Genomic DNA, 27,550 nt, shown 5'->3' on the forward strand with positions numbered 1-27,550 from the left:
CAAACTAGAATTATTATGTTTTGATCGTCATCACGAGAAAAAATCGAATAATTTGTATAGCCAAAAATTAAATACGAAGAACAACTTTTGATAACAAAAAATCGTATGACCGAAATCAAATCACAAAAAATATGTTTTTTACTTTAAGACCTTAATTTAACTCTTAGATTATACCATAACCTGAATAATGTGAGAAACAAAAAAAAACATATAAATTTAAATATTTTTATTCTTATTTATTATTATTTTTCGTCCAATAAACGCAGTGCTTGTCGAGTCCCTCGCCTCGGCTCCGAAACAGGACTCGTGTGGTATACTAGCGCTCGCTAAACATCTCACTTAAATTTACGAAACATTGTTTTTTTGCCTAAAGCACTGCGCAGCATTCCTTTCAACATTTTCTAAAATAATTTGTGGCATAAAATAAAAACGTATATAAGTAAGTATATATTTTTTTCTTAAATTTTCGTTAAATTTCTAACACAACGAATTTTACATTTATTTAGATGTATGAAACTAAGTTTTTTTAGGACTTTCGTTTGGTGATGCTATGTAAACGCTTTGAAAATGTGGCTGAGTAGGAAGAGGAGCTCACGGCGCCTGATGAGCTGCGCTGTTGCAATCATCATTTGCTCGACTCCGCCTCAGCTTTCGACGACACTTCGGTTGCGGCGGCATCCGCAGCCGGGACATCGCTACTGGCCACTGCTTCCTTGCTGCTCGCCTCGGCGGCATCTGCGCTCTTCACATCACTAGCGCTTGCTGACTGTTCGACTTGCATGCCCTCTGGCGGTGGCAATGGTATGGGCGCTTGAATTTGCTTCGCATCAGCTGGTTCGGGCTCGGCCGCAGGCGTCTCTGCAGCTTCAGTTGCGACCTCTGCAACTTTCTCTTTTGAAGCGCTCTTGCGCGTCGCAGCCTCTTCGGTCTGCATTGGTTCGGCGGCACCGCTTGACACGGACTGCTCAGCGGCTGCGCCACCTTCTGTAGACTGTTGTGCAGCTTTAGTGTTCTCGTTTGCTTTCGCTTCGAGCACATTGATGGATGCCTGTATGCATTTGATGGCCTCCTTACGCGCTAGACGTATGCTGTCCTTGCCATTTGTATCGATTGTGTCCAACTTAAGAAGGTTACGTGTCAACATCTCGTCTAGATAGACGTACTCTTTGTCTTGACGCGTGCCCGTGAAATTCTCCACTTTCGCCATGAGATCGAGGACATCGCGTTGAATGTCTTGGATTTTGCTGATTGAGTCTAGCGTATGTGGAGTTTGTGGCGGCATGCCACCTGCGGCTGCACCCTGTTGAGGCGGCTGCTGCTGAGTATTTAGTGGAGTTGGACGGTGTTGTTGATGTTGCGGCTGTTGTTGTTGCTGTGGTTGTGGTTGGTACTGTGGCTGCTGTTGTTGTGGCGGCACAAATGCTCGAGCTGATGCACTAGCTGTAGCCTGTGTCTGACCGGGCGCGCTATTTTGATTTGGTATTTCCTTGTGTGCGTTAATGACCGGCTCAGAACGACCCTCCACAAAGATCGGTATAGTGCGCACATAGCTGCCACCCGGGGTTTGTGGCGGTGGTGGTGTCTGTTGTCGTTGCTGTGGATGCGGTTGTTGTTGTGGCGGATAGTAGGCCTTATGGTACTGCGGTTGCTGACTAGCATTAGCGCCAGTCTGCACATGTGGACTAGTCTGTGTGCCGAATTGTGAGTGTCCGGCCTGTGGTGGCGGTGTCTGGCGCTTGCCATTCACTGGCACCTGTTGTTGTTGTTGCTCTTGTGGTGGCGCCGAATGCGCACGAATACCTTGTTCCGACTCCAGAGCTGACTTCACACCCATATCGACTGTGTTACGTAGCCCATGTTGTTGTAGATTGTCAGCATAAGCTTGTGGTGCAGCACTGTCCACCTGATCGCCATCCATGCGGACAGCGGGATCTTCAGTTTGTATGGCTGCGTCGCAGAGTTTCTTCGATGGCGATTGTGGTACGCCAACGCCATTGGGTGGTGAAGCGGGTACGTATGATTGATAGTAGGCGGGTCCGCCACCCTGTACTGGCACTTGTTGTGAATGCTGAGAACTGTGTCGTCGTGGCAATGTGGCGCTTTCGTCACGTCTGTGACCAAAACCGTCCGGTATATATTGACGGAATTCCGAAGGCAGGCGATTGAAGAAGTCATCATCACGGCCCATGTGATCGGCAGCACGTCGACGACCGAGCGAGTTGAATTGGGGAAAACCAAAATCTATAGTGCCAAAAAAAGAGGAAAAATAAACTTTAATCAGGACAAATTTGACAAAAGTCGTTATTTTGTTGTGCTTACGTGAGTTGTTGAAGCCACTGAACGGGTCGTGCATGCGGCCCAAGCGACTGCGTGGAAACATGTCCATATCCATATCCATGTCCATGTCCGGTTCGAAACCAAAGCCCTGCTGAAAAAGACAAAAAAGCAGACGTAAACTTCAGTAAAATGCTGTGAGAATAAAAAAGCGCACATAAGAACAATTGAAATTAATAATTAAAATTATACGAAATTACTACTGCGTCGTCGTAAAGCATGGCTTTATCACTTTACTGTATAAGTTTGCAAATTTCGGTAGTTTTGGTTAAAAAATTTAGATATTTAAGTTTTAAAATTTAAATTTTTTTTACAAAAAGGCAAAATGTATGACAAATGAAGAATAGAACTTCGAATAAAGAGATGGTGAGGTTTTCGTTTCGCCTCGGTTCCCATACAGGGTGCTGTAAGTGTTAATGTGTCAAATGAAAGGTATAAGTCAGTTAAAAATCTAGAGGAAGGTAGAGAAAGCTGTTTAAGGAAGGAAAAAGGGTTTAAGTTCTTAGGAAGTCTTGACTTTTTCAAAAGAACGGGAGGAACTCAATGATTATAACTAAAAAGCAAACCTTGAATGGCATATCAGACATTAGTAGTTTCATCGAAACCTCAAAATGGTTTGAGAGAGAAGGTGAAACGTGATAGCAGATACAGGAGGTTCTACGAATAGTGTGTCAAAATGGCTCATCAAGTGCTAATTGAGCCCGATAGGGCTGCACTCCTACCTACCTACCTACTATAATTAAAAAGTGCGAATTTTTGGGTAGCGGTTATTTCGGCCATTTATAGTAGAGATCAATTATACAGCGATTTCTGAACATATTTTTATAGAGATCAAAAAGTTTAGGAAGGTTCGACGGGAGACTTTTACTAATAGTAATGTTCCCAAAAAATTCGAAATTTATAAAATCAAAACTTTTCAATATTACATTTAGCAAATATGTATGTATGTATGTACATACATATATTAATATCGGGGTTTCCAATATTCTACAGAGAGAAATCGGAATTTCCAATACTCTACAGAAAAAGTTCCAAAAATCAGTTATTCCATTATTCCACAGAGAAAATTAAAAAAAAAATACACTTTTTATTGAAAATGCACACAAAAATAAATATAATAAATATTCGCGGTCCAAGGGGTTCAACAAATTGTCTACGACAATTAAGTCACGCATATCACGGTGACTAAAAATAAAAACAAATGTACATTTATACCCATACAACCACATGTTCATACAGAGGCTTGTGCACTGATGAGTGCAATTTCAGAATTATTTCATTTTGGCAACAAAACAAAATATTTATTAAATCTCCTTTTATTTTTCATGTGTCAGAAGTCCACCTTCAATTTGCTTTATTGGATACACAAATAGACTAAACAACAAACAAAGAAAACGAATTTACACGAACAAAACAAATCAAAACAAGCAAATACACGACAGTGTCAATCAAAATAATAACGACACCGTCGCAGAAATACAAAATGAGTCATCCCAGTCAACGCCAATGAAAAAGAAAAAGTAATTCGAGTTAATGAAAAAATCGCCAACAATACGCTAAAGAGGTGTACAGGCAGAAATATCGTGTGTACATAGGCAAAAACAGCAACAACACGACGTATATTGAAGTGTTTACCAGCACGTCCAACACTTACGACTCAAATTACATGGTAAAAACAACAAGTACATAAGTATCAGTCATCATAATTTAGCGCAAAAAACAATATTTTCTTCATTCAAACACACTAAATATTGAAAACAGTAAGGCGTGACGTCATTTGGCAGTGAAATAAATCAGAAGAGTGTAATTTAAGACTTGCGAAGCAAGCTCTGAGGCTGATGCGAGCAAAGACGAAAGCAAACAACAAGCTAGCGAACTGGATTAATGAGTTTTGTATGCAAAACTAATATGCACATATGTATGTATATTATATTTATATATGTACACAGTATATCTATGTATATTTGTATCTAAATATGATATTTTGCAATGCGATTTTTGTACTTGTGCGTCGAAGCCGAAATCGACACACTGTGGAGTGAATAAAGCGTTGAGACCTGTGTTGGCCAGCGCGACCGGCATGCATAACCGCACAACACGCCACTACCGGCATGACGTCATTGCCAGCTGAAACCCCGCATACGCAGATACAAATGTATACAAGTGTATGTATATTTCGTGGCTTAAGTGCCGGAATTTCAGGAGGACATCCGAAAAAAATAAAAATTAAACAATCGAACACAATTTTTTGACCATTTTTCTGTTTATGTGTGGGTGTGTTTTACGCAATTATTTGCAAAAAATTCGCGAATTTTAAAGCGCCATTGTTGCGGTTTTAATTTATTTAGAGTGGGCTTTATGCCCAGTAACCATTTGGGAAGCAAATCAATTTTGTTTACATGTTTTTCGCAATTTCTGTAGCAAATTTCAATTTCGGGCGCATAATAACACATTTAATAAAAAATATTCAAAAAACTTTCATTTGTATCATATCTTGTGCACGCCTCATTGATATTGCTGTAAAGCTATACAATGAGGCGTTTTGTGGTGAATGAATCTGAGCACAATTGCTTTAATGGGTTCATAAAGACGAGCTGCATATAAGTTAGATTGTGGTATCAAAACCAATCAAAAAAAGTAGGTATACATAAAAAAATTAACAAATAATAAAACAAAATATAAAAAATAAAATAAAAAAATAGAAAATATTTCTTAAAAAAGAAATCATTAAATATTTTAGTTATTTTTCAAAAAAAATTAATTTATTTTAACCGCATACTTTTTAAAAATAAATAAATAAGTTTTTAAAAATTCCAAAATTAAAAACATAAATACAAAAAAACATACATTTTCTAAAGAGTTATATGCTAACTCCAAAACTATATTTGTATGTATGTACATATGTAAATATGTAAATATATGTATAAAACATAAAAAAATAATTGAATATAATAACAAAAACTACAATAAAATAATAAATTATTAGTTTACCGTAAAATTAAGCGTAAAAAATTACAAAGGATACTAAAAATTGTATAAATTGAATTATAAATATATATATTATATTATTTGATAGATTATCTGAAATTAAAATTTCTTTTTGAAAAAAAATAAAATAAAATTATGGTAATTCCAAGTAAGTAAAAAAATATAAACAAAAAGTACCAAATATTAAATAAAAATGTGATTAAAAAACTGGAAAATATTACTTGAATAAGAAATCATATTTATTTATTTATTTTAGTTATTTAGAAAAAAAAATTAATTTATTTTCACCACATATTTTTTAGATTCAAAATAAATATCTCTTTTTAAATTATGACATCAACATTTTTTTTTAGCAATTTACATAGCAATAATTTATTATGTAAAATTAGTTTTATACAAAAAATTGTTGAAAAAATTAAAATAAAGTAAGTAATTAAAATTAAAAATTTATGTTTGTGATAAATAAAATTTATTGTCGCATAAGAAGCACTGAGAGGATTCGAAATTGTTATCCTGAAGTCCAAAAAATTGTTTAGGAAAATGCATTGCATTTTTTGGAATTAGATCGATTAGACTGAATTATTATTTTAATTTTTATTATTTTTTTAAACAAGTGCAAAGAAAAGTAAGAACACCGATTGTGAAACCCGAGTGATGATGGTATAACAAACTTCGATTTAAAAATTATTTCAGCTTAAAAATTGCTAACTTGCCCCACAACCACTAAACTTTGCGACAATTTTGAGAACCGCAGTCACAAAGAAAACAATTATAGATAGATTAAATCTGTTTAATGTCTGTAATCAAAGCAAATTCATAAAAAAAATGTATAAAATCACTAAGTGTAATGTTAAGCCATTTGTTTATTTATAACATAATTTTATTATCTCTTCGAGCATTCCTGCCTTGGCATCTAGCTACCACAAAAAATATTATTATTTTTTATTTACTCAGTTAAATTTAGTAAATTGCTAATTTTAAATTCTTGACGCGCTAATTATTTTGTAATCAAGCTGAAAATAAGTTTTCAAAAAATAAAAGAATCGCAGACGAAATTTCTTATCGAAAGCTTTTTTTACGGGATGATTCATGGAACACAATTTACTAACTTAAAAATCGAAAATAAAAAATTTAACATTAAATAAAAATAAATTTAAATTAAAATGAAATAAGAATAAAATAAAATTAAAAAGCATAGTAAAATGAAAAATGTACAAAAAAATATAACCAGGCTGAAAAAAACTTAAATTTTTTGACGAAATCTATTAACGAAAACTTTTTTTCAGAGGTTGTTTCCTTGAGCATAACGTAATAAATTAAAAATCGATAATAAAAATGGAAAGTTAAAAAAATGTAAAGAATGGAATTAAAAACAAAAATGTTGTATAGATTTAGAAGATTAAAGTAAATTTACACAAATGAGCAGAACTACACATAGATATTTAAAAAATTTAAAACAAATCAGTTCTTGTTCCACGCCACTTTTTGATAGGTACAACAATTTATTTATTTTTGTGATTTTTATTGATTTTTATTCACTATGCAATTTACTAACATTTCAAACCATTTATATTATTATTAAAAATGTAGCTGCTATATAAAATTAAATTCAAATAATTTTTCATTATGTAATATTTCTGGAAAGCTCCAGGTGCTTCCAAAATACCATTTTATGTATGAAATTGTATATGTACATAGTATGTATGTATTTGTAACTGTAACCAAATTTGGTTAGCACAAAAAGCAGTTTTAACTTGGCTTATTTTGGCAGCTTTAAGTTTTCCTTTTTAGCCGTTTCGCCACTTGCTTTGTTCAGCAATTTTAGTTAATGCCAAAAAAGTCCACAAAATGCGCAGCTCTCAACATATTTGTTGTTATTGTTGTTAATTTTTTCTCATGCTCAAATAAAGTCACTAAAATTGCACTATTTATTTCGCGATGTTTGCTGGTTTAGTATAAAATTTATATAAATATATTTACTTGCACACTTGTTGTTCTACTGCACTGCTTTGTTGTTGCCTTTTCAATATATTTCGAAAGTCTTTACTTTGTTGCAATTGAATTCACTTAAAATAAGATTTGTAGTATAATACTGTTCGCTTCACAAATTTTTGCTTTGCTCTTAACACTTTTTAATAAATAATTTCTTTTTCTTCTCGTTTTTCTCTTCGCAAATTGATGTGTTCCGCACACGTTCGCGTCTCAATTTCAACTGTTTGCGCTGTCACTAATTGGCATTGCTTTTATAGAGACGCCCTCGCTTAGTTGCACTGCTTGGCAAGTACTACATACCCATAAGCACACAAACCTACACATACATACATACAATGACTTAGAGTAGTAGCTTTGAGTGCGGACACTCTCAATCGTATTTGGTTTGATTGGTTGTGCGCGTTGGCGTATATAAGCATGTGTATACATATGTATGTATGTGTCGTATGACTTTTCCCGATGTTCTGCGTAGCTTCTACGCTCTTCTCGAAGGCGCAGACAACAATTGGCGCACTCACTCATTGCTGGGGGGCGCTATTGATTTTCTGATTTTCCTTAGCGATTTTCCACAAGCAAGCACTTACACATTTACATATATGTATATATACATATGTACTTATATACACATACAGACTCGCATAATATTTTATGCAAGAATTTTCACTCTTTTTTGCAAAAAGAATTTTTTGGCTTTTCTTTATCCATTAGCACATGACTTTTCCGAGTTGTTTGTTTTTGCCTTTGTTTTTCTTATGACAATTTTCTTTTTTTGTTGGTGAGTAAAGCGGTTTTCCATAACAATTACGCAAAAATTTTTTTAATAAAAAGATTGGCTTACACTTACGTAAGTACGTAGTAATTGTATCTAATTGTTGTTGTATAAGTGCAAAAAATATAATTTTGCTGTTGTTTTACTTCTCCCTTATGCTCTTTTCTTCTATTGTAGTCATGTATTGGTTATCATTTCGTTCAATATTTTTTTGCTTGAATAAATAAACTTTTAAATTGTTGAAACCTTTTCTCTCACATCGTATGTATGTATGTATGTGTAGCCATAGATTGATTATGCACACACACATTCATAAAAATAATCTTATCAATGGATTTCTTGTACATCTTTCTATTGCATTCGTCCTTGCTTACGCAAATTTCACATTTTCAGTCCATTATGAAATAATCTAGATTCTAAGCACTTCTAACACGCTTATAAAAAAAACATAAAGTTACATACATACTTGTATATTGCTAAATTGGGAGGAGAGGAAAAAGCAAGATTATGTCTATATACATATGTAACTATATAAAACTTCATAAAACACTACGTGCGACTTTTTTGTTATTATTGCAACCCTTTTTGGAAACAATTGTTCTTCTTTATTGGCGTAGACACCGCATACGCGGCTATAGCCGACAATTACATTTCTTATAAAGCGAGAACTTCCCTTTTTCTTTTCATTACTCGCAGAATAAATTGTCAGAGTGAGACCTGTTTTTGGTGTTCTAGGCCCGCAGTGAAATTAACTGTCTAACAGGAATTGCAAGCCCAAATAATAAACCAATTACATATGTTTTTTCTATACCCATGGAACTTGTTTCCATATAAATATCCCGATAAAAGATTCCAACACACAGCGTTTCTTCAAAAACATGTGGAATATTTTTTTCTAATTTAAACAGAAACTCTTGAACTTATTCGTTTTTAGTGTCGAGGTATTTTCGTACACCCGTTTTGGGTTTTAGACCATTTTTGGTATCTCCTTATTAACTTTTTTGGATCATATTCAGTTCTTAAAGCAAGAAGCATGTATCAAACATTTAAATTATGATTTCTTTCTTTTCCAGCACAATACTCTGGCTTTGCACGAGGTTTGTTCAAAAAGTAACGCGACTTTTGTATTTCTTTAGAAAGTGTTAATTTTTTAAATAATATCGATTGTGTCTCCTACAAAGTAATTCCCAGATATATTGCGCTTATGCCATCGTTTTTTGAATAATCATAACACTTTAAAAAGTAATTTTTTGTTATCTTAACTCCTACTTCGATGCAGTTTTCATCTATAAAATCGTAGCGTGGCATCGACTTTCCATAATCCTCATTAATTTTGGGAACGAAAAAAGTCAAAAAATAGAGAGAGAGGAGAAATAGTCAAGCATGAGCAGAGTTGTTACTATGGTTCAAAAGCCAAATTTTTGTTCTTTCACAAATATTCTTTACTAACCGTACGACCCGTTGGCACTTTTTCTTTTGGTGATTCGACGATTGGCCAATACTATTTTCTTCACTTAATTAATGTTTTCGTCTTTTCATGTTGTGCTCGACCGTCCGTTCCATCAATAAACGTTTACTATACCCTGTACAGGGAATATTAAGTTTGCCACGAAGTTTGTAACACCCACAATTAAGCGTAGGAGACCCTATAAAGTGTATATATAAATGATCAGTATGTTGAGCTGAGTCGATTTAGCTATGTCCGTCTGTCTGTCTGTCTGTTTGTCTGTCTGTATATATACGAACTACCCTCAGTTTTAAGATATCGTTTTAAATTTTGCAAACGTCATTTTCTCTTCAAGAAGCTGCTCATTTGTCGGAACTGCCGTTATCGGACCACTATAACATATAGCTGCCATACAAACTGAACGATCGGAATCAAGTTCTTGTATGGAAAACTTTCACATTTGACAATGTATCTTCTCATAAGTTGGCACAGGTTATTTTCTAAGATTATAATGAAATATACGAAGAAATTGTTCAGATCGGTTCACTATAGCATATAGCTGCCATACAAACAGAACGATCGGAATCTAGTGCTGGTATGGAAAACTTTTGCATTTGACAAGATATATTCACGAAATTCGGTATAGATTATTTTCTAAGACAACAATGTAATCTCCGAAGAAATTGTTCAGATCGGTTAACTATAGCATATAGCTGCCATACAAACTGAACACATAGTTACTAAAAGAAATGCACCTGTGAAGGGTATTTTAGCTTCGGTGCAGCCGAAGTTAACGTTTTTTCTTGTTTTATCTAAGGTAACCAATGAGTATGAGTTCGAGTACCAACTTAACGCAACAAAACAATCGAAATTCGCGTAGCCCGCGTAAATTCAAATCGCAATACTTTTTGTGCAAACTTCGTATGTGAGAGAGCAGTGAGCTTATAGGTAGCTACAGTCCCTATCCAAAAAAATATCTTCCAGAAATGGTTTTGACTCAATTTATTAACAAAAGTGTATCGTGGCTTATTTGGAGCTTTTTAAACGTAAGACTAACCCATTTTGTGGAGCTTTCAGAACATTACTGGGACTGTCCAATAAATTTTCGATGAATAAATATATTTGATTGAATACTAGATTCTCGCGAGGAAATAGCAAGCTAAGATTTTCAGTTATGTGGTGATTTCGGAAACGAGTTTTTTAACTAAGGCCGTTAGCGCGCTTCCCACGATGAATTTGTCAGTTTTTGATCGATATGTCCGATAATTCCAAAGTTCTCTTAAAGTAGATGTTGTAATAAATCATAAAAGAAATGTGTATGCCTACATTGCCGGAATTGTCTGTTTATTTTTTCCAAAACTTTTGCTCCAATTTATGCCATTTTATGACTAACGCAAAATATGCATAAATAAAAAAATGTTTTACTTATAAAGACGGTTCTTTCAAAGCTTTAAGTGGCAGTCTTTCATATTCATGTTTGTTTGTGTTTGATTTTGCACAAATACTCGTATATCTAATAATCAATAGATTCAGTCCAACGAGTGTCTGTAAAGCCTCAGTATAAATTCGCGTGGCTACAACTCGTTGCACTTATGGTAATATCCATAGCAAATGATATACACACACATAAACCTATAGGCGGACAGTTGTACTGCCTCTCCGCCAGTTGGCAGTAATAATGCAAATGTTTTGGAAAATAGTAGGCCACAGCCGACAGACGCCTTCGTCTAGCGCGCTATAGAAATATGCGGTTTTCCGACATCTACATACACACACACACACAAATTATTGAGGCATGTAAATATTTATGGCATAGGCTTTATACTACAATATATAAAGTGCAGTGCAGTGCACAATTTTCCTGGAAGCAGCGTAATTTCAAACAAATGAGCAACTCAGAACACGAAAGTAATTGAAATAACACGAAGTAATCAGATAATTGTGTAACTGGACAACATATTCATTTTTCCAATACTTAGACGTTAATATAGATCGTGCATATACCCGGTTGGATCGTAAATCATTCACATTTTTATCGCATTGATGAAAATTCACGTATTCATTAGGGCGGTCCTAAAAACTTGTGAATAAAATATTTTTTTTCTGCATATACACTTTAATTGATAGTAACGGCAGCCAAAAAACGCCTATTTAAATTTATTTCTGTTCTGAATCTACTATTAAGGTGTGTCACTTGTGACTTATCTTCTATGATAATCTATTAATGATATATTAGATTTATATTTATACATATATCATAAAAAAATATACTTCTGTACCCATTTAAATTGAAGATATGGAATGGGAAAGTTAGGGAGTGTCACTTAGGGGTCAACATTTTCTTAAATTTAATCGCTAAGAAACTTCATATATGACAAATTCGAAAAAGTTTATATTGGATTAAGTAAATATACAACTATATTTTGTGTTTTTTGGGCTGATCTGCGTCTCAAACACTGTGAACTACGCCCTAACTATTATAAATCGCGATCGAAATTTATTAAAACATATATGGCAGTTAAGCATTTTTGGTTCCGGAAAATTTTTCTGGTGTTTAAGCGTACCCCTACTATATGTATGTATGTGTTTCAATGTTCAAGAAATGAGATAAACATTTTTCTTTCGGTATTTTATTACCACCCTAATACATATATGTACATACATATGTGTTATATAAATAATGTATGCACTCGCCTATAATAGCATCATCATAAGCTGGAAATTTTATTTGAAAATTTTCTTCCGATATTTAAACCCCACCCTAATTTTTACCACAGCACATCGCTCTTCAAGTGCCATAAGTGCGCTCCCCCCAAACAGCGAATTGGTATCACCATTCAAAGTCTATTCAACCCATTAGTGCCTGAGGGCAGCTGCTTTCCATTTTATTCACTCTCCTCGCATAAATTTCGGTATTTTTTCTCCATTTGCCGAAATTTCTTTGTTTATTTTCAACATTCATTTCAATATTTTGCGTTCTTCAAGTGGTCAACGCGTTGCTCGCGGTCTCATTCAATTTGACATGATTTGAAAAGCAAAAGTCGTCTGTGCTGCTCTGGCCAAATTTTACACACACAAAATACAAAATACACAAGCATTTTTGTATTTAAAAATTTTTGTTATGAAGTGTGGGGTATAAAGAAAATTAATTTCGTTTTTTTCCACGAACGCTTCACACTTGCAATTGTGCAATTTCTCTCGAGGCAATCACTCCGCACCAATCTTAAATACTTGGAAAGCTACCCAGTGTTGTATTTGGTGTGTGTATAAATATTTCACTTAAGCATTTCACTCATTTTCTAACCTCAAATTTCATAATGTTGGCAGATACTCGTACACTAATTGTTTGTGCTTTTGCTTCAATTTTATATTTTTTTGAAAAGACGCCTTGGAATCACTTTTATTTTTAAATGATGCTCGCTTTCTGTTCAATGAGCAGCTCCACACTGACATACACAGATATACATATTTGTATATTTATTTTTCTCTTGGCATGCGACTTTTTGACGATTTCAATTGCTTTACAGTTATTAAATAGCATTTTCTTATTTTATTCCGACATGCTTGCCTCTCTATCCGTCTGTCCGTCTGTCTGTCTCGCTGCGCCATTTTTTGTTACTTTTATTGCTCACATCGCTGGCCCAATGCTTTTTGTTTTCATTTCCTTGGCTTGGTGACAGTTGCAGCTGCCAAATTGTTATTATACGGTCAAGGTGAGTCGAAAATTGTTCGTGTCGTCCACCATAAAATTCCATAGAGCCCACCCCTGAGTGTATGTGAGATGTTGGGTTGTGAGCGTTTACGCAAGTGCATTCGTGTAATTTTAACAATTCTCCTTGATTCGTAAATTTTCGTAATTTTTGTTTTTGAAGGTGAGAATATTTTCGGATTTTTTATTCGGGTGAATTTTTTTTGATTTATGTCTTAGTAATTATTTTTTAATTTTTTCAAAGTTTTCATCAGGTATTTTATTTTGTTGTTACTTTCTAAAAAGCATTTTTAAATAATCAATTTTATTTCAGTAAATAGTCATTTACTTAATAAAAATTTGAAATAAAACTATAAAAAAGTGTTTTTTAATTTTTCTTTTATTTTTTGTATTTTAACATAAGTGCAGGTTTAAAAAGTAAACTAGTTGCCATATATGAGCATTTTTTTTGTAATTTTCTTTGTTACTAACTTTTTTAGATTTTGAGTAGCATATTATCACTCATGTACACATCACTTGATAAAATCGGAACTGCAGCGATATAATGGCTATTCAGCATCAGGCATCATCACTTAGAGGCATTTTTCACATAAAAACCCTAAAATGTAAACTATAATCGAGAATATAACCTTCAGAGGAAAGTGAGAGAACAAGACGCTCTGGACAAAGGGACAGCTGGAGACGTTTACGTAAAGAAAGTCTGGAAAAATTATTATTTTTTTTTATAATTTTCGCTAAGAATGTATGGGAATGTAAAAAGACGTATTTGGCATATTTTGCCAAATTTAAGAATTACCAGATGATAGTATTAGATTCCTTTTGCAATGTAATGTAAGTTAAATTTAAAAAAGTAATAAAAAAGACAATCGAGAAATGAATAATACCATCGGGTAAATAATACTTTCATAATTTATTTTGTTTTTCATTTCATTTTTCTGAAATATTTGTTCGATTTCAGTTCCAAACTGGTTCTAGAGCATAGCTCGGACAAATTATTAAAGCATTATCTCTTTAGATTAATTACAATTTTCTGTTTTATTACATATTTAATGTTTTCTAACATATTAATAATTTCAAAGCTTCAACATTTTTTCAATTTGCCTTCAGATATTTTTATTTCCCGAACAGGGTTAAAGTTGCCACGAAGTTTGTGACACTCAGAAGGAAAATATATAAATGATCTGGGTCGATATAGACATGTCTGCCTATCGAACCAATCCCTCAGTTTTTTAGATATCGATCTGAAATGTTTCACATGTTTGGTCAAGAAATGTTGCCCAAGACACCGGTACAAATTGTACAGATCGTTTCACTATGGCATAAATTATAATAAAAAAGTACTCCGAAATTGTTACTTAAATTCGCCGGGTAAATGATATTAAAAATAAAATGTATTTTGCTGTTATAAATATTAAACAGGTGAGAGATATGGTGCTTGAAAATCGTCAGGCAAGTGTTAGAGATATGGCAAGAGAGCTAAGCAGCTCTCGCGAGTCCGTTCGAATGATTTTGCTTGATATTTTGGTTATGAAACGAATTCCTCTTCGACTCGTCCCGATAAAGCTGAATTTTTTTCAAAAATAGTACCGTAAACAGTTCTTTTTGGGCAAGCTTGATCGTGCGAATTCCGATACCACATTCACTGAGAGCATTATAACAGCCGATAAGACAAGAGTTTATGAGTTTGACATGCAGGCAAGTCAAAAATCACAGTTTTCAGTCGCTCGAAGCGATAAAACAATTTCGCTAAAAGAGCTGAAGGCCATCCCATAAAGTGCTTATGAAAAGTGTTTGGAAGACTGAAAGATTGGTGGGGATTACTTTGAAGGCGACAAAAAAATATTGATAAATAATTAGATATTTATTTACAATTTCTGGGATTTTTGTCCCAATGTATACATATGTATGTATGTATACATATATGATCAAAATTAAGTTCTTATATGAGAAGTTTTTTTTTATTTTTGAAGCATATTCGCATTTAACGTTTGTTATTGTTTATTTAATTCAATTTTATTTTGCTTCATATCTTTCATTACATTTGACGTTATTTTTTTTAATATAATATTTTTAATTTTGTTTTAATTTATTATTTTTGTTTTTGCTTTAATTTAATTTCATTTAATTATAATTTATAATAATTTAAGTCAATTAATTTGCTCATTTAAATTTATTTTATTTTTTTAATTCACTTTATCACATTTAACATTTATTATATTTATGTACATACTTTTAAAATATTTAAATTGTGATCGCCATTTCAAATCTTAATATTTTATTTTGATTATGCCTCACAAATTTAATTGATTTATGTCTGTCTCGTTGATTCAAATAATGACAACAGCAAGGAAAATTAACAAAATAAAATAAGAGTAAGTAATTAGCGCTGCCTATAAATTATGCACACACACACCTAAGTATGTATGCACATATTATATGTACTACCGAAGTATGCATGAGATCGTCGCGTCGAACAAAGTAAACTAGTGAAATTCGCGCTTACACTCGATGCTATTTTTAAGCTATTACCGGTTGACGAGTTGCCCAGTTGCCCAGTTGCCGGCAGCAAACAAGAGGCGAACGGATCACGTAGCTTCGTAAACATATCTACCGATATTTGTTTGCATTATTTTACAATACATCTGTGTAGGTGTGCGTATATAGGGATGTGTGTTCCATATTCAAAATAGCCCATTGCGAATTCATAGCTTTTTTGCGGCTTGAACGCGTTGTTTGAACTTTTGTTTACATTTCAAATTCACGCATGAAATGTGCGAAACGAGAGGAAATGAATGACATGCAAATAAAGGAAGAATGTAAACAGTGGGAAATGCGAATAAACAAAATTAAAGTCATTTTTAGCATTTCGCAAAATAATTATTGCCAATAATGATTAATTTTCTGTATTTATAGGGAAATATGTATGTATATGTATATACAAATGTATGTAAATATATACCTTTGCAAATAATTTATTACATATTCAAATCAATTGCAAATTTTAAGATACTTGCTTTTGCAAAATATGAAAATATATACATATAAAACCACCGTGTATAATCCAAATGACGTCATTACTTGCCTTTTTTGAGTAATTATTTATTACTTTTATTTGGAAAAAAATACACTTTTAAGTTCCATTAAAATTATTCGTGATACTTAGCACATTTCGTGACAGTTGAGGCGTCAAAATGTATAGAGAAAATGTGTAACGACAAACCAATTAAATAAGAACAGCGCCATGCATTGAATAAATTTCACAAAAGTTATAAAAATCAACTTAATTTAAAATCACTTTATAAGCTAAAGTTTACAGCGTGCAATTTGGCACATCAACTAACTGCATATCTATTGCGCCTTAAATTAATAAACCGTTGCTTTAAGGGGGTATTCTGGTCTAGGATTTTGAAAAAATCGATTTTTTTGGCATATTTTGAAAGTTGAGACTTTTTCAAAATTTGACTTTTTTTCGGAGATACAGCCGATTTTTTGACATGGCGTCCGTGTTTACTAGAATTGTCTCCTAAACTTTAAACGCGTTTTTCTCGAAACTACTTTTTTTGAGGTGATAGACATGATATCTCAAGTTCTACCGATTCCTTTGAAATTTGGTATATATCTTCTTTATACAATGCTCTATCGTGTCTGCCTTGGATTTCCAAATATTTTGATTTGAAGTATTTTTAAAAAATTCGAAAAGGTGGAAAAAATCGGATAAAAAAAAAATTTTTTCAAGTCGACGCCATTTTGTTATTTTTGTTTTTGAAAATGGTCAAACCGATAACGACATCCTTACTAATGAAAAATATTCGTGTTTTTTGAGTTTTAGATCTCTACTAGGGTTGAAATCACGTCAACCAAGACGCACCGTTTGTTTTGAAGCCCCCACTCCACCGGCCCGTATCTCGACGAATTTTGGTTTTTTTTTCTTCCAATTTTTTTTTTTATATTATTAAAATGTCATTAAAAAACATATAAAGAATGGATAGTAAAAATGTTTTTAATTTTTCTTATCTTAGTTTAAAAAATGCCTAAAATTCATGCGTCTAGACCAGAATACCCTCTTAAATCTTATATTCCCTACTTCCCATATAGCATAATTATGAATTCCAATTAATTCTTTCACTTTTTGGTGTACAAATCAAGATCAAATTAATATAACGGTAGAAAACTTCGCATGTATTATGCCTTTAAAGTATACCAACTTAAGACTAAAAATTGTCAAAATTCAACAAAAAGTGTTGAAGCCCCTAAGAACCGAATATGAGAATCCCACTACCTATGGTTGACTTTTGATCGAAAATATCAAAATATGAAAAATACAATTCAAATTCAAAGAGAATTTTTTCCTAATAATATCAAAAACTATATGTATATCAAAACTGGGTTGAATCAGGTCTATACTTCTCTGAGCCCCCATTACTTAATATAAAGATTTTCGAACTTCCCGGTGACTTTCTACCGATATATCGTTCAATATGTGAGTTATCCCAATGAAAATAAGAGCGCGTGTTTTACTCATAACAGTGTATCTTTGTGGCTAAAATGGGTAAAATTGGGTGAAAACCTGACCTAGCCCCCATATAATTAATGTCACGATTTTCGAACATCCCTCTGATTTTACTCCATATGATTGGTAATTGTATGTGAGGTAGTTTATGAAAGCCCGGGAACATGTTTTTAGTATGTGGCATGTTAATAAGTAGTATGTGGTACTGGCAAAAATAGATAAAATCGGGTTAATGCTACCCCCATCTTCCATATACTACATTGTTTTCTAACAAACCTTTTGTCGAATATGTCGGCCAGTGTATGATTTCTATGCCATAAAATGCAAAATGTCAAACTCCGAACCTCTGTCATTTTGCACCTTCACCTGTGGACTTATTTTTAGTTCTTCTAGAGATATGTACATATGTATATTCCTAGCATTCACGAAGTAGTTGAAATAACAAAATTTATAGGAAAGGTTCCATGCTTAAGTCCAAGTAAGAACAAATTTCTATAAATTTGATGAAAAATGTACAGCTAAAAACTTTAATCCTTCAAATTGCCATTGATTGCTCCTTAATATAATTCAATTCTCGACCTAACAAATACTGTTAGTCCTCCGAAGCCTTCCTATATACTGCTAAGCATTGTAAACTTTCTTGTAGTTATAGTAATAGAAGTTTCGCCAAATAGTTCAGGCCTAAAAGTGGCGGAGTATCAAGTATGATGATACCGACCCTTCAAGTATGTGTTGCTTAAAATCTTAATGAAGAGGAAATGGGATTATACTCAACACCAATAATTGCTGAGAGTAGGCAATACTTCGGAATATAAGAATCGATGGCTGAGAAAGAGATTTGATTCGAATTTAAGTGGAATCACTGCAGAAATTTATATTTTGGGTTTTCGAGAAAATATACTTTTCTGTTTTAAGATAAAAAATTACTAGAGTAGATTATTTTTGTATTTCCATTTTTACAAAGAGGTCACTAATTTTTTAAAGTTCTCCGGTACCTGAGTATTTTTATCAGAGCAGAAAATATGTAATTTTATATGTTAGAGAGTATTGCATAAAAAATGTTGAAGGTAGAGTCTTAAGTTTAGGTAAAAACTTGGAAAAAAAAATTTCGAAAAATAAAAAAAATTCGAAAAATAAAAAAAATGTTGGAAAAATAAATATCAGAAAATTTAGACAATTAATAGATAATTAAAGAATAAATAAATAAATATGTGGGTAGTGAAAGAACTTAGAAAACTAAACAGACAAGAAAAATTGCGAGCAAACAGATACCATGAAAATTGTTAGATAAAATCAAAACGAGGCCAGGAAATATACTGATGTATACTCGTAGTATAGTATGTACACTATAGAAAAAATAAAAAGAGAACTAAATATGTAAATATGTATAACTCTATAAATTATAAATACACAATATATGCCCACACAAGTGTTATGCCTTCGTTCGACCAGCCCACAGCAAAATCAGCAAGATCATAGCGAAATAGTCAGACGTAAACTCCCACACGAAAACAGTTAAGAAATGAAAAAATATATATTATTTATGCTCGTAGCAACGTCATTAAATGCCAGAAGTGAGCAGCGCAGTGGGAGCGGGTTAAGAGCTGAGCTGACATATACGCTGACGTTGTACGTTTGTGGACCGCTGACGTCTCAAATGAGAACGGAAGTGCGAGAGCATAACGAAGTGAGTGGGTTGTCGTTGACGGAGAGAAAAGAGAGAGAGCTCGAGAGCAAAATAGATTTTTAATTTGAGCGCATAAATCTTTAGCGATCGACAAGTGATCATGGCGCACCGCAAAACTACAATTTATTTGCACGCGAGTGTGTATGAGCGGTAGAACGCAGCGCTTGTTGTAAAATAATGAGGTCGATTGAGTTATGCATAGAATTGATTTCTCGTATATTTTTTATGTTGCAGTGCACTTGTGGCGGCGCCTACTCATAACAATTACAATTCAAAATTCAATTTTTTTGCTCTCTTTATTTTTGCAGCAAACTACAAGCAGTCATTACTTCCAAGAAAATACAAAATATTTTTCTTCTTCATACTGTTTAGACGCCACAAATATCAGACACTTGACGTTGCATAAATCATAGAAATGAGCGTTTGGCATACAAATAAAAATAACAAAAACAACTTTTCAAACAATGAAAAATGCTTAAGATGAAAAGCGTTCTTCTTTGCTAGCGCTGTGGGTTTCGCAAGCATTGCAAAAATAGTGTAGATGACTCACAGCCTTAGAGCTGCGAAATGCCACTGTGTCAATTAGTCAACACACACATGGATACTCACATTCGCTCTCATACTAATACCCACTAATTCACCCGAGCGAGCGTGTGTGGAGGCAACAAAAACTTGTCCAATAGTAAATGCCGCTTCTGCATTAGCGCTAGCATCTAGATTCTAGTATAATAGAAATACTGGTTCGTAGCATTTGTGTGGTGGCATCCACATGCGCCGATATCTTAATTGAGAATCACATAAAATCGTGGCGAATTAAATTACTTCAAAGTAAGTGACTTGAAATGTTTTGCTTGTGCTCGTTTTGAGTACTTCCGTCGCCGCTTGATAATCTATTTGGCGATTTTTAATAGACACCCATAACTTACAGCAGCGCTATGAAGATGTGTGGCTATTATATACAGATACTAGGGTGGACTCAACTCTGGAAGGCATATTTCAAGAATCTGTAAATCTGATAACTTTACTTCAAGTTAAGACCGTCCTCATTTCGAACAATGAGAACCCAGTAAGCTAATGAAGAAAGATAACTACATTTGGAACCACTAAGAACCGAGAGGTCTGTTATATCAATTTAATTCGATGTAACCGGGATGGGATTGAAACTAAGCCAACTAAACTAAAGTAATCTGACTTAATCTAGAAAGAAATATGACTCTTGTAAGGCTCCAACCCTACCCTGTGAGTAGATGCTGAAGCATTCTGTAAACAGATCTAATAATCTAGTCCAGAGGTCTAAAACGAGCGTCATATAAGAGATACCACTCTTAATCACTCAGTAGCTTGATGACAAGAATACCGATCGCGATTTAGTTACTGGACTCGTTGGACTTGTCTTGATCTTACGGATATTAAGATGAATAGAGAGATGAGACCATTCGGACATTACGAATTTTCGAGAGAAATATTCTGCGGAAGATTTATAATCCTCTGCGCATTGGCAAACGTGAATACCACAGTCGATGCAACTATGAGCTTTACGAGGTATTCGACGACATTGACATAGTTCAGCGAATTAAGAGACAGCGGCTGTGCTGGCTAGGTCATGTCTTTTGAATGGATGAAAACACTCCAGATCTGAGAGTATTCGACGCAGTACCCGCCGGGAGAAACAGCGGAAGAGGAAAACCTCCCTCCTTTGGAAAGACCAGGATGAGGAGCACCTGGCTACACTTCGAATCTCCAATTGGTGGCAAACAACGAAATGGAAGAACGGCTGGCGCGTTGTTGTAAACTCGGCTATAACCGCGTAAGCGTTGTTCATACCAAAAAAAAGAAGTAGACAGGCAGACATTGTAGGCAGACAAATTTCTTCAAAGTCTTCTTAGTAAGTAAGTAAAGTCTGATATTTTATCGTTTCTAAGGCAATTCAGGTATCTAAATTTTATTTCAGGATCAGTTCAACCGAATTAAATAAAATGAAATGGGAGACGTCATGTGCTCCTCGTTAATATCTAAAATTCCACTACCCGAAGTGTAGCCAGAAGCGATCCAACCAAATCCTCGACTTTCATCAGTGCAGATAATATTGGAGAGAGTATCAAAGCGAACCGCAGCGAAGAAAATTGAATGAAGGCGTTTTTTCATGCGACGCTGTTTCATGATCCGTCGGCACCATTCTAATGTGCACTCACACACCCTCCAACATATATACATTAGCAGTTCTCTACCGTATTCGCACGCTTCGGTAGCTTCAATGCGCTAAATCGTCAATATATTGTTCATATTTGGATTTAATGGCGCACTTGAGTTCACTATGCCATCGTTGTTGTGTTTACTGTTGTTTTTGTAAGTGTTGTTGTTTCTGTAGTTGCTGTTGCCCATAGTTAAGTAACTTCAGTGTTATATCTGTTGCAAATGCAATTAACGTTATGCAATACGAGCACCTCACACACACACACACACACAAATACATCAAACAAATTAACGGCACTCCCATTTATCCATTCACCCATTTTCTATGCATTCCACTCGACAAAGATGTGCTTTGTGCGAACGCCGCATTACCACCCCCACGCTCGCCCCACCGCAATTCTTTTGTTCCACCTTCGGCTGCCGTTAGACTTTGGACTCACTTCTGTTATACATGCACAAAGACCTTTATGGTATACGTTCATATGTGTGCTTGCTCGTTTTGCACTATTTCTCCAGCTAATTTATTGATTCTATTGAGTAAGTGGCGCATTTATCGCATTCGCTTTGTTGGTTCGGTTCGACTGCAAACTCGGTTAATTTCACTTAAACAGCAATTAACTAAATTGACTTGAGCTGAGTTCAGTCCGCTAAAGTTTTCGCAATTACCTTGCAAGGTAATCGACTAACGGTTAATTAGGTTAGTTTTCATTAACCGTGAATCGGCGTTACGAAGGTCAGCTAACTACTTATCACGGCTAAGTTGCAACGAAAGAAGAATTCCGTATCGATCAAATAGATTACCAAAAGATAGCTTAGAACAAAGAGCGTGTGAATGTGGTGGGTAACAATAATATAATTTTCTGGTATTACGATATCATTGTTTTCTAAGCAGTAATACATAGTGATTTGCATATTTGGGGGTATTAAGAATGCTCATGATCTGTCTAACGTGGTTCTGTATACGACCCGCGTCAATGTCGGACTTAGCCTACTGCTCCAAGAGATCTTGTGTTTATCACCGTCAAGGCAGAATTTACATGCTTATTTCCGGCAGACAATGTCACACCTCTAAGCGATGTTTTTACATAAATTTTTTTGAGACTACTTACAAACTAGCGCCACTTAGGAAAGATATCCATATAAAATCAACATAGTGCGTTGATATCATCTTTCAGCAAAAGTCTAGTTCAAGGTTTTCGGACTTCAACTTTACTTTTAAAGAAATGATCGGACTTACAAGAACTGTCGCAAAAGAAACAGGAATGTTAAAAAAAAAAACATCAAAAAATTAATATTTTTCAAAAGTTATATTTTTTATTCAAAGTAGTTTTCTTGTGCTTCGATACAGCGTTTAGCCCGGTCAATTAGCGTTTCAAATGAGTGTTTAAGGTCATTTTTCGGAATGCTCTTGAGAATATCGGTCGTTGCCTTTTGGATAGCTTAAATGTCCTGAAACCGTTGTCCTCATTTGCCCATGAAGTTTTCCAAATAGGTAAAAATCACAGGGTGCCAGATCAGGGGAGTAGGGTGAGTGATTAATGGTTAATATGGAGTTTTTTGTCAAAAAATCAGTGACAAGCGTCGACCGATGACCATTATCGTGCAACAGGCGCCCGGACCCTGCCTCACGGTATTGTGGTCGAGCACGACGAATGCGTGACAAAAGACGCTTCATAACACCAAGGTGAAACACAGCATTCATCGTTTGGCCAGGTGTGACGAACTCTCGAGGTGTACAATACCCCCGGAATCGTAAAAAAAAATCAGCATTGTCTTTATTTTTGACTTCTGAAGACGACCCACTTCTGATCGTCACAGAGATCCTCACGACCTTCTTGGAATCGCTTAAACCACTCATGCACATTACTATGGGATAGGCACTGATCACCATAAACTTTTTTCATCATTTGAAATGTTTCAGTAAACGTTTTTCCAAGTTTAGAACCAAATTTAATATTTGCTCTTTGTTCAAAATGCATTTTACGACCGATGACCGAAAGCCTCTGTCACTTTTTGATCGATAACATCGATTGTAGTTATCCAATCGTCTTAAAATTTTTACGAAATGTCAACAAGAGATCAAACTTTTTATTTTTATATACCCACCAATAGGTAGCGCCACCAGAAACAGTTATATTTAAAAAGTTATGTTTCTTTTGCGACAGACCTTGTATATCGAGACGTCCAATGAGATCCACCAAAATTCTTGCTGAAGGTGCACCAACGCAAGAGGGTATGGCGTCTTTTAGATCACGAACACGATCGAAGATTTCTGCAATACAGAAAAGTTTTATCTGTCCTATTCTGTAACTCGATTCGAAAAAGTATTCGTACTCGAACTGTGTTTAATTTCGGATTTTCAAGCCAATTTTCGAATAAAATATTCGTTAGCTTTTGAGTTGTAGAAAGCAAAAACGAATATTGTACGTATTTATTCTGGCACAGGGTGGTCCAACTTTCGCATAATTATAAGTAGATCCGAATTTCGAATAGAATACATTTACAAATCGAGATACAGAATAGAAATGCCCCAGAATCGCGGTTGAGAAATGAAACTCGGAAACGTCTTGCTGTGTTTAATATGAAAGGGACAGTAAGTACGCAGTACGAGTTGGTTGAAGATGTATTAAAGCAAACTAATAAAACATCGAATAGAGTTTTTTGGGCTCATTTATCTGTTATTACTCCAGTAATATTAACACTAATAAATTTTATTATGACCTGTTTTAGAAATCAAATTTTCAACGTTTATAAGTGGGGTAAACAACTTTATACCATAGTCTTCTTATCTATAATATCTACAGTTTCCAAAACAAAGAGAGACAGACTGAAAGCAATGAGTATTAAGGATAGCTGGCATTGTATCCATTCTGTGAGCATTGACATGACAACTACTGCATTGAACTTTTAGTTAAAAGTTAGTGGTAAAACAGGTTTTCGACTAAACTTGCAATAAAGCTCCATGAATACGCCGACTTTTCAATTCTTTCCCGTTCATAAAAAAAGAAGATTGATATGAACTAATCTATGTTCCATACAAGGTAAATAACCACATACACAAGTGTCTGAACTTCATTGTCAACAATAATGTTAATATCTTAAACTAACATTCAAGTCATGCCCATTTATCTTATCTTAGCTGGTTGATATCAAAACCCGAGCAAATGGGGTTGAATATTTCACTTTTAATGTTAATGTTTTATTACCAATTAAATATTTGTAGAATCTTCTCGTATATGTACTACATTGTTTTATCTGGTTATCACAATAAAGAGTCAACAAAGAAGACAACTAAGAAGTAATTTATCAACACTATAACAAGTCGAGGTATGCATCAAAGATTACTTCAGACTAAGTTATGGTTTTCAACAAAGTTGCTAAGGAGAGTATTATAGTTTTGTTCGCATAACGGTTGTTTGTAAGTCCTAAAACTAAAAGAGTCAGATATAGGGTTATATATACCAAAGTGATCAGGGTGACGAGTAGAGTGGAAATCCGGATGTCTGTCTGTCCGTCCGTCCGTCTGTCCGTCCATCCGTGCAAGCTGTCACTTGAGTAAAAATTGAGATATCATGATGAAGCTTGGTACACATATTCCTTGGTTCCATAAGAAGGTTAAGTTCGAAGATGGGCAAAATCGGCCCCCTGCCACGCCCACAAAATGGTGAAAACCAAAAACCTATAAAGTGTCATAACTAAGCCATAAATAAAGATATTAAAGTGAAATTTGGCACAGGGAATCGCATTAGGGAGGGGCATATTTGGACGTAATTTTTTTGGAAAAGTGGGCGTGGCCCCGCCCCTACTAAGTTTTTTGTACGTATCTCGGAAACTACTATAGCTATGCCAACCAAACTCTACAGAGTCGTTTTCTTCAGGCATTTCCATATACAATTCAAAAATGGAAGAAATCGGATATTAACCACGCCCACCTCCCATACAAAGGTTATGTTGAAAATCACTAAAAGTGCGTTAACGGACTAACAAAAAACGTCAGAAGCACTAAATTTTACGGAAGAAGTGGCAGAAGGAAGCTGCACCCAGGCTTTTTTTAAAAATTGAAAATGGGCGTGGTGTCGCCCACTTATGGACCAAAAACCATATCTCAGGAACTACTAAACCGATTTCAATGAAATTCGGTATATAATATTCCTTCTCTGTATAATATATAGTACATTAGGAACCAATGATGATAGCGGAATAAAACTTTACAAAAATACGGTATTTGAAAAATATGTAAATGACGTATAATGAAATCTCGATTATCACTTTATCACGCGAGAGTATAAAATGTTCGGTGACACCCGAACTTAGCCCTTCCTTACTTGTTAATACACTGTTCAAGGCATAAACATTGTTTTGAGGGAAGTACACAAGGCCATACCGAAAGAGTTAGAGAATTGGAACAAAATGTTTGGCATAAGCAGTGGACTATCTTTGATCTTTCATTCTCAAGGATAATATTGATGAACAAAGAGTTAGAAAAAGGAACCGAACACAACTTATGAAGACGACACCAAAAGGGTTACCACTGCAGAGACCAAAGAAAATAGAAAAAGCAGCAAAGAGAAGGGTGAAAAGTTCTTCTGTCTTTGGCCATCATATCTTATTTGGAAAAATAGTTGTTGAATACACCTAGTATTTATATATGTACATATATACGTATTTATTTTTATGTATTTCTTGCATGCTGTTAAATAAATTAAATTAATTAACAATAAATAAATAAATTTTCAATATGGACTTCCCAAATGTATTACAGTATTCTCGCAACACCAGAACTAAATTGTTGTTCGATTGCATTTGCCGAAAGAAGTCATACAAAATTTACATGCACGTTGGGATTACACAAATAAAAGTACACACATACATAGACACATTCATACTACATAAACTATATACCCCATATTTCCATGTTTCACCTCCAACCGCGTGCGATTGCACAATTCTCTCACATTAACCATGAATATAACGAGCCCATCGATTATGTGCGGCAGAAAACAATTTCAACTACAAAAACAAATACGAAAAAATAAATATACAAAAGTGAAATGAAAAAGGGAAGCGGCCATAAAAAGTACCGAAATGACCTTGCCGCGCTGACGCCCAATTTTTGAAGCTTGTCGCTTTCCGAAAGGCGGCAGCGGCACAAAAACCAACGAGACGTAACGAGAGAGTGACAGCAATTAAATTATATGCGTGACCTTGGGCGCACACAGAACACGCAATGGCAGCGGTGCACACACCAATGCACGCAAATGCTCCACCAAAAACAAGAAAAAATCAAAAGAGAACAACAAAAAAGCAATGGAATTTTGGGCCACTTCCAGGTATGCACACACTTATGAACATACAAGTATGATACATTTGGGTTTGTAATTGTTGTTGTGATTATTGTTTGCGTTATACACTTGTGTACCAACCTGAAAGTGTTGCGGCATTTGCTGGTGTGGGTGCTGTTGTTGTTGCGCCGCTTGTGGCTGATGATGGTACGACTGTTGTTGCGGCGATTGTTGCTGCTGCTGGCGCGGTGAACCGTACGCACCGGCATTGGCGTCCGCGTAGTAGCCGGCGGCTTGCGGGTGTGCGCCACCGCTGCCGGCGACGTTGCCGTAGTCGTGGTGTATGGGTATGTTGACGCCGTTGCTGTTGGTGTTGCCGGCAACACCGCCGCCGCCACCGCCAACACCCGCCGCCGCGTTGGCATTCGCAGTCGACAATACGGTTGGGCGCATTGTTGTTACTTTTGTTGCACTTGCCGCGCGCTGCAGTTAAGGCGTTCTTGTTCTTTTTTGTTTTTTGTTTTAGTTATTTTCTGACACTTAATTGACTGGCCTGTAGTCGCTGCGTTTATTTCGTTGTTGTTGTTTACGTTGTTTTGATTTTGATACTTTCGATTTTTTGCGTAAATTTTGTTGTTA

General features: G+C 34.8%; 1 protein-coding gene across 3 annotated transcripts; it reads right to left on the bottom strand.

The window, feature by feature from the left end:
- Positions 1-211: 211 nt before the first annotated feature.
- Positions 212-27,550, bottom strand: LOC120776618 (BAG domain-containing protein Samui). 3 transcript variants are annotated; one of them, XM_040107414.1, is made up of 3 exons: positions 27,053-27,550; positions 2,320-2,425; positions 212-2,241 (listed from the first exon to the last, which is right to left on the bottom strand). In XM_040107414.1, the coding sequence occupies exons 1-3, from the start codon at positions 27,362-27,364 to the stop codon at positions 626-628; spliced, it is 2,034 nt and encodes a 677-aa protein (XP_039963348.1). In that variant the 5' UTR covers positions 27,365-27,550; the 3' UTR covers positions 212-625. The 3 variants fall into 3 exon arrangements, with proteins under 3 accessions (XP_039963348.1, XP_039963347.1, XP_039963349.1); XM_040107413.1 differs by having other exon boundaries at positions 2,320-2,428; XM_040107415.1 differs by lacking the exon at positions 27,053-27,550 and adding an exon at positions 7,303-7,541 and having other exon boundaries at positions 2,320-2,428.

Source organism: Bactrocera tryoni, chromosome 5 (assembly GCF_016617805.1).
Source record: "Bactrocera tryoni isolate S06 chromosome 5, CSIRO_BtryS06_freeze2, whole genome shotgun sequence".
Lineage (NCBI taxonomy): Eukaryota > Metazoa > Arthropoda > Insecta > Diptera > Tephritidae > Bactrocera > Bactrocera tryoni.

What these genes read in the sequence shown, in the direction of transcription:
- LOC120776618 (XM_040107413.1), bottom strand. Translation starts at nt 27,364, where the DNA reads ATGCGCCCAACCGTATTGTCGACTGCGAATGCCAACGCGGCGGCGGGT. An exon ending in AAATGCCGCAACACTTTCAG is followed by an intron (nt 2,429 to 27,052) that starts GTTGGTACACAA and finishes TGTCTTTTTCAG; the next exon opens with CAGGGCTTTGGTTTCGAACC. An exon ending in CAGTGGCTTCAACAACTCAC is followed by an intron (nt 2,242 to 2,319) that starts GTAAGCACAACA and finishes TTGGCACTATAG; the next exon opens with ATTTTGGTTTTCCCCAATTC.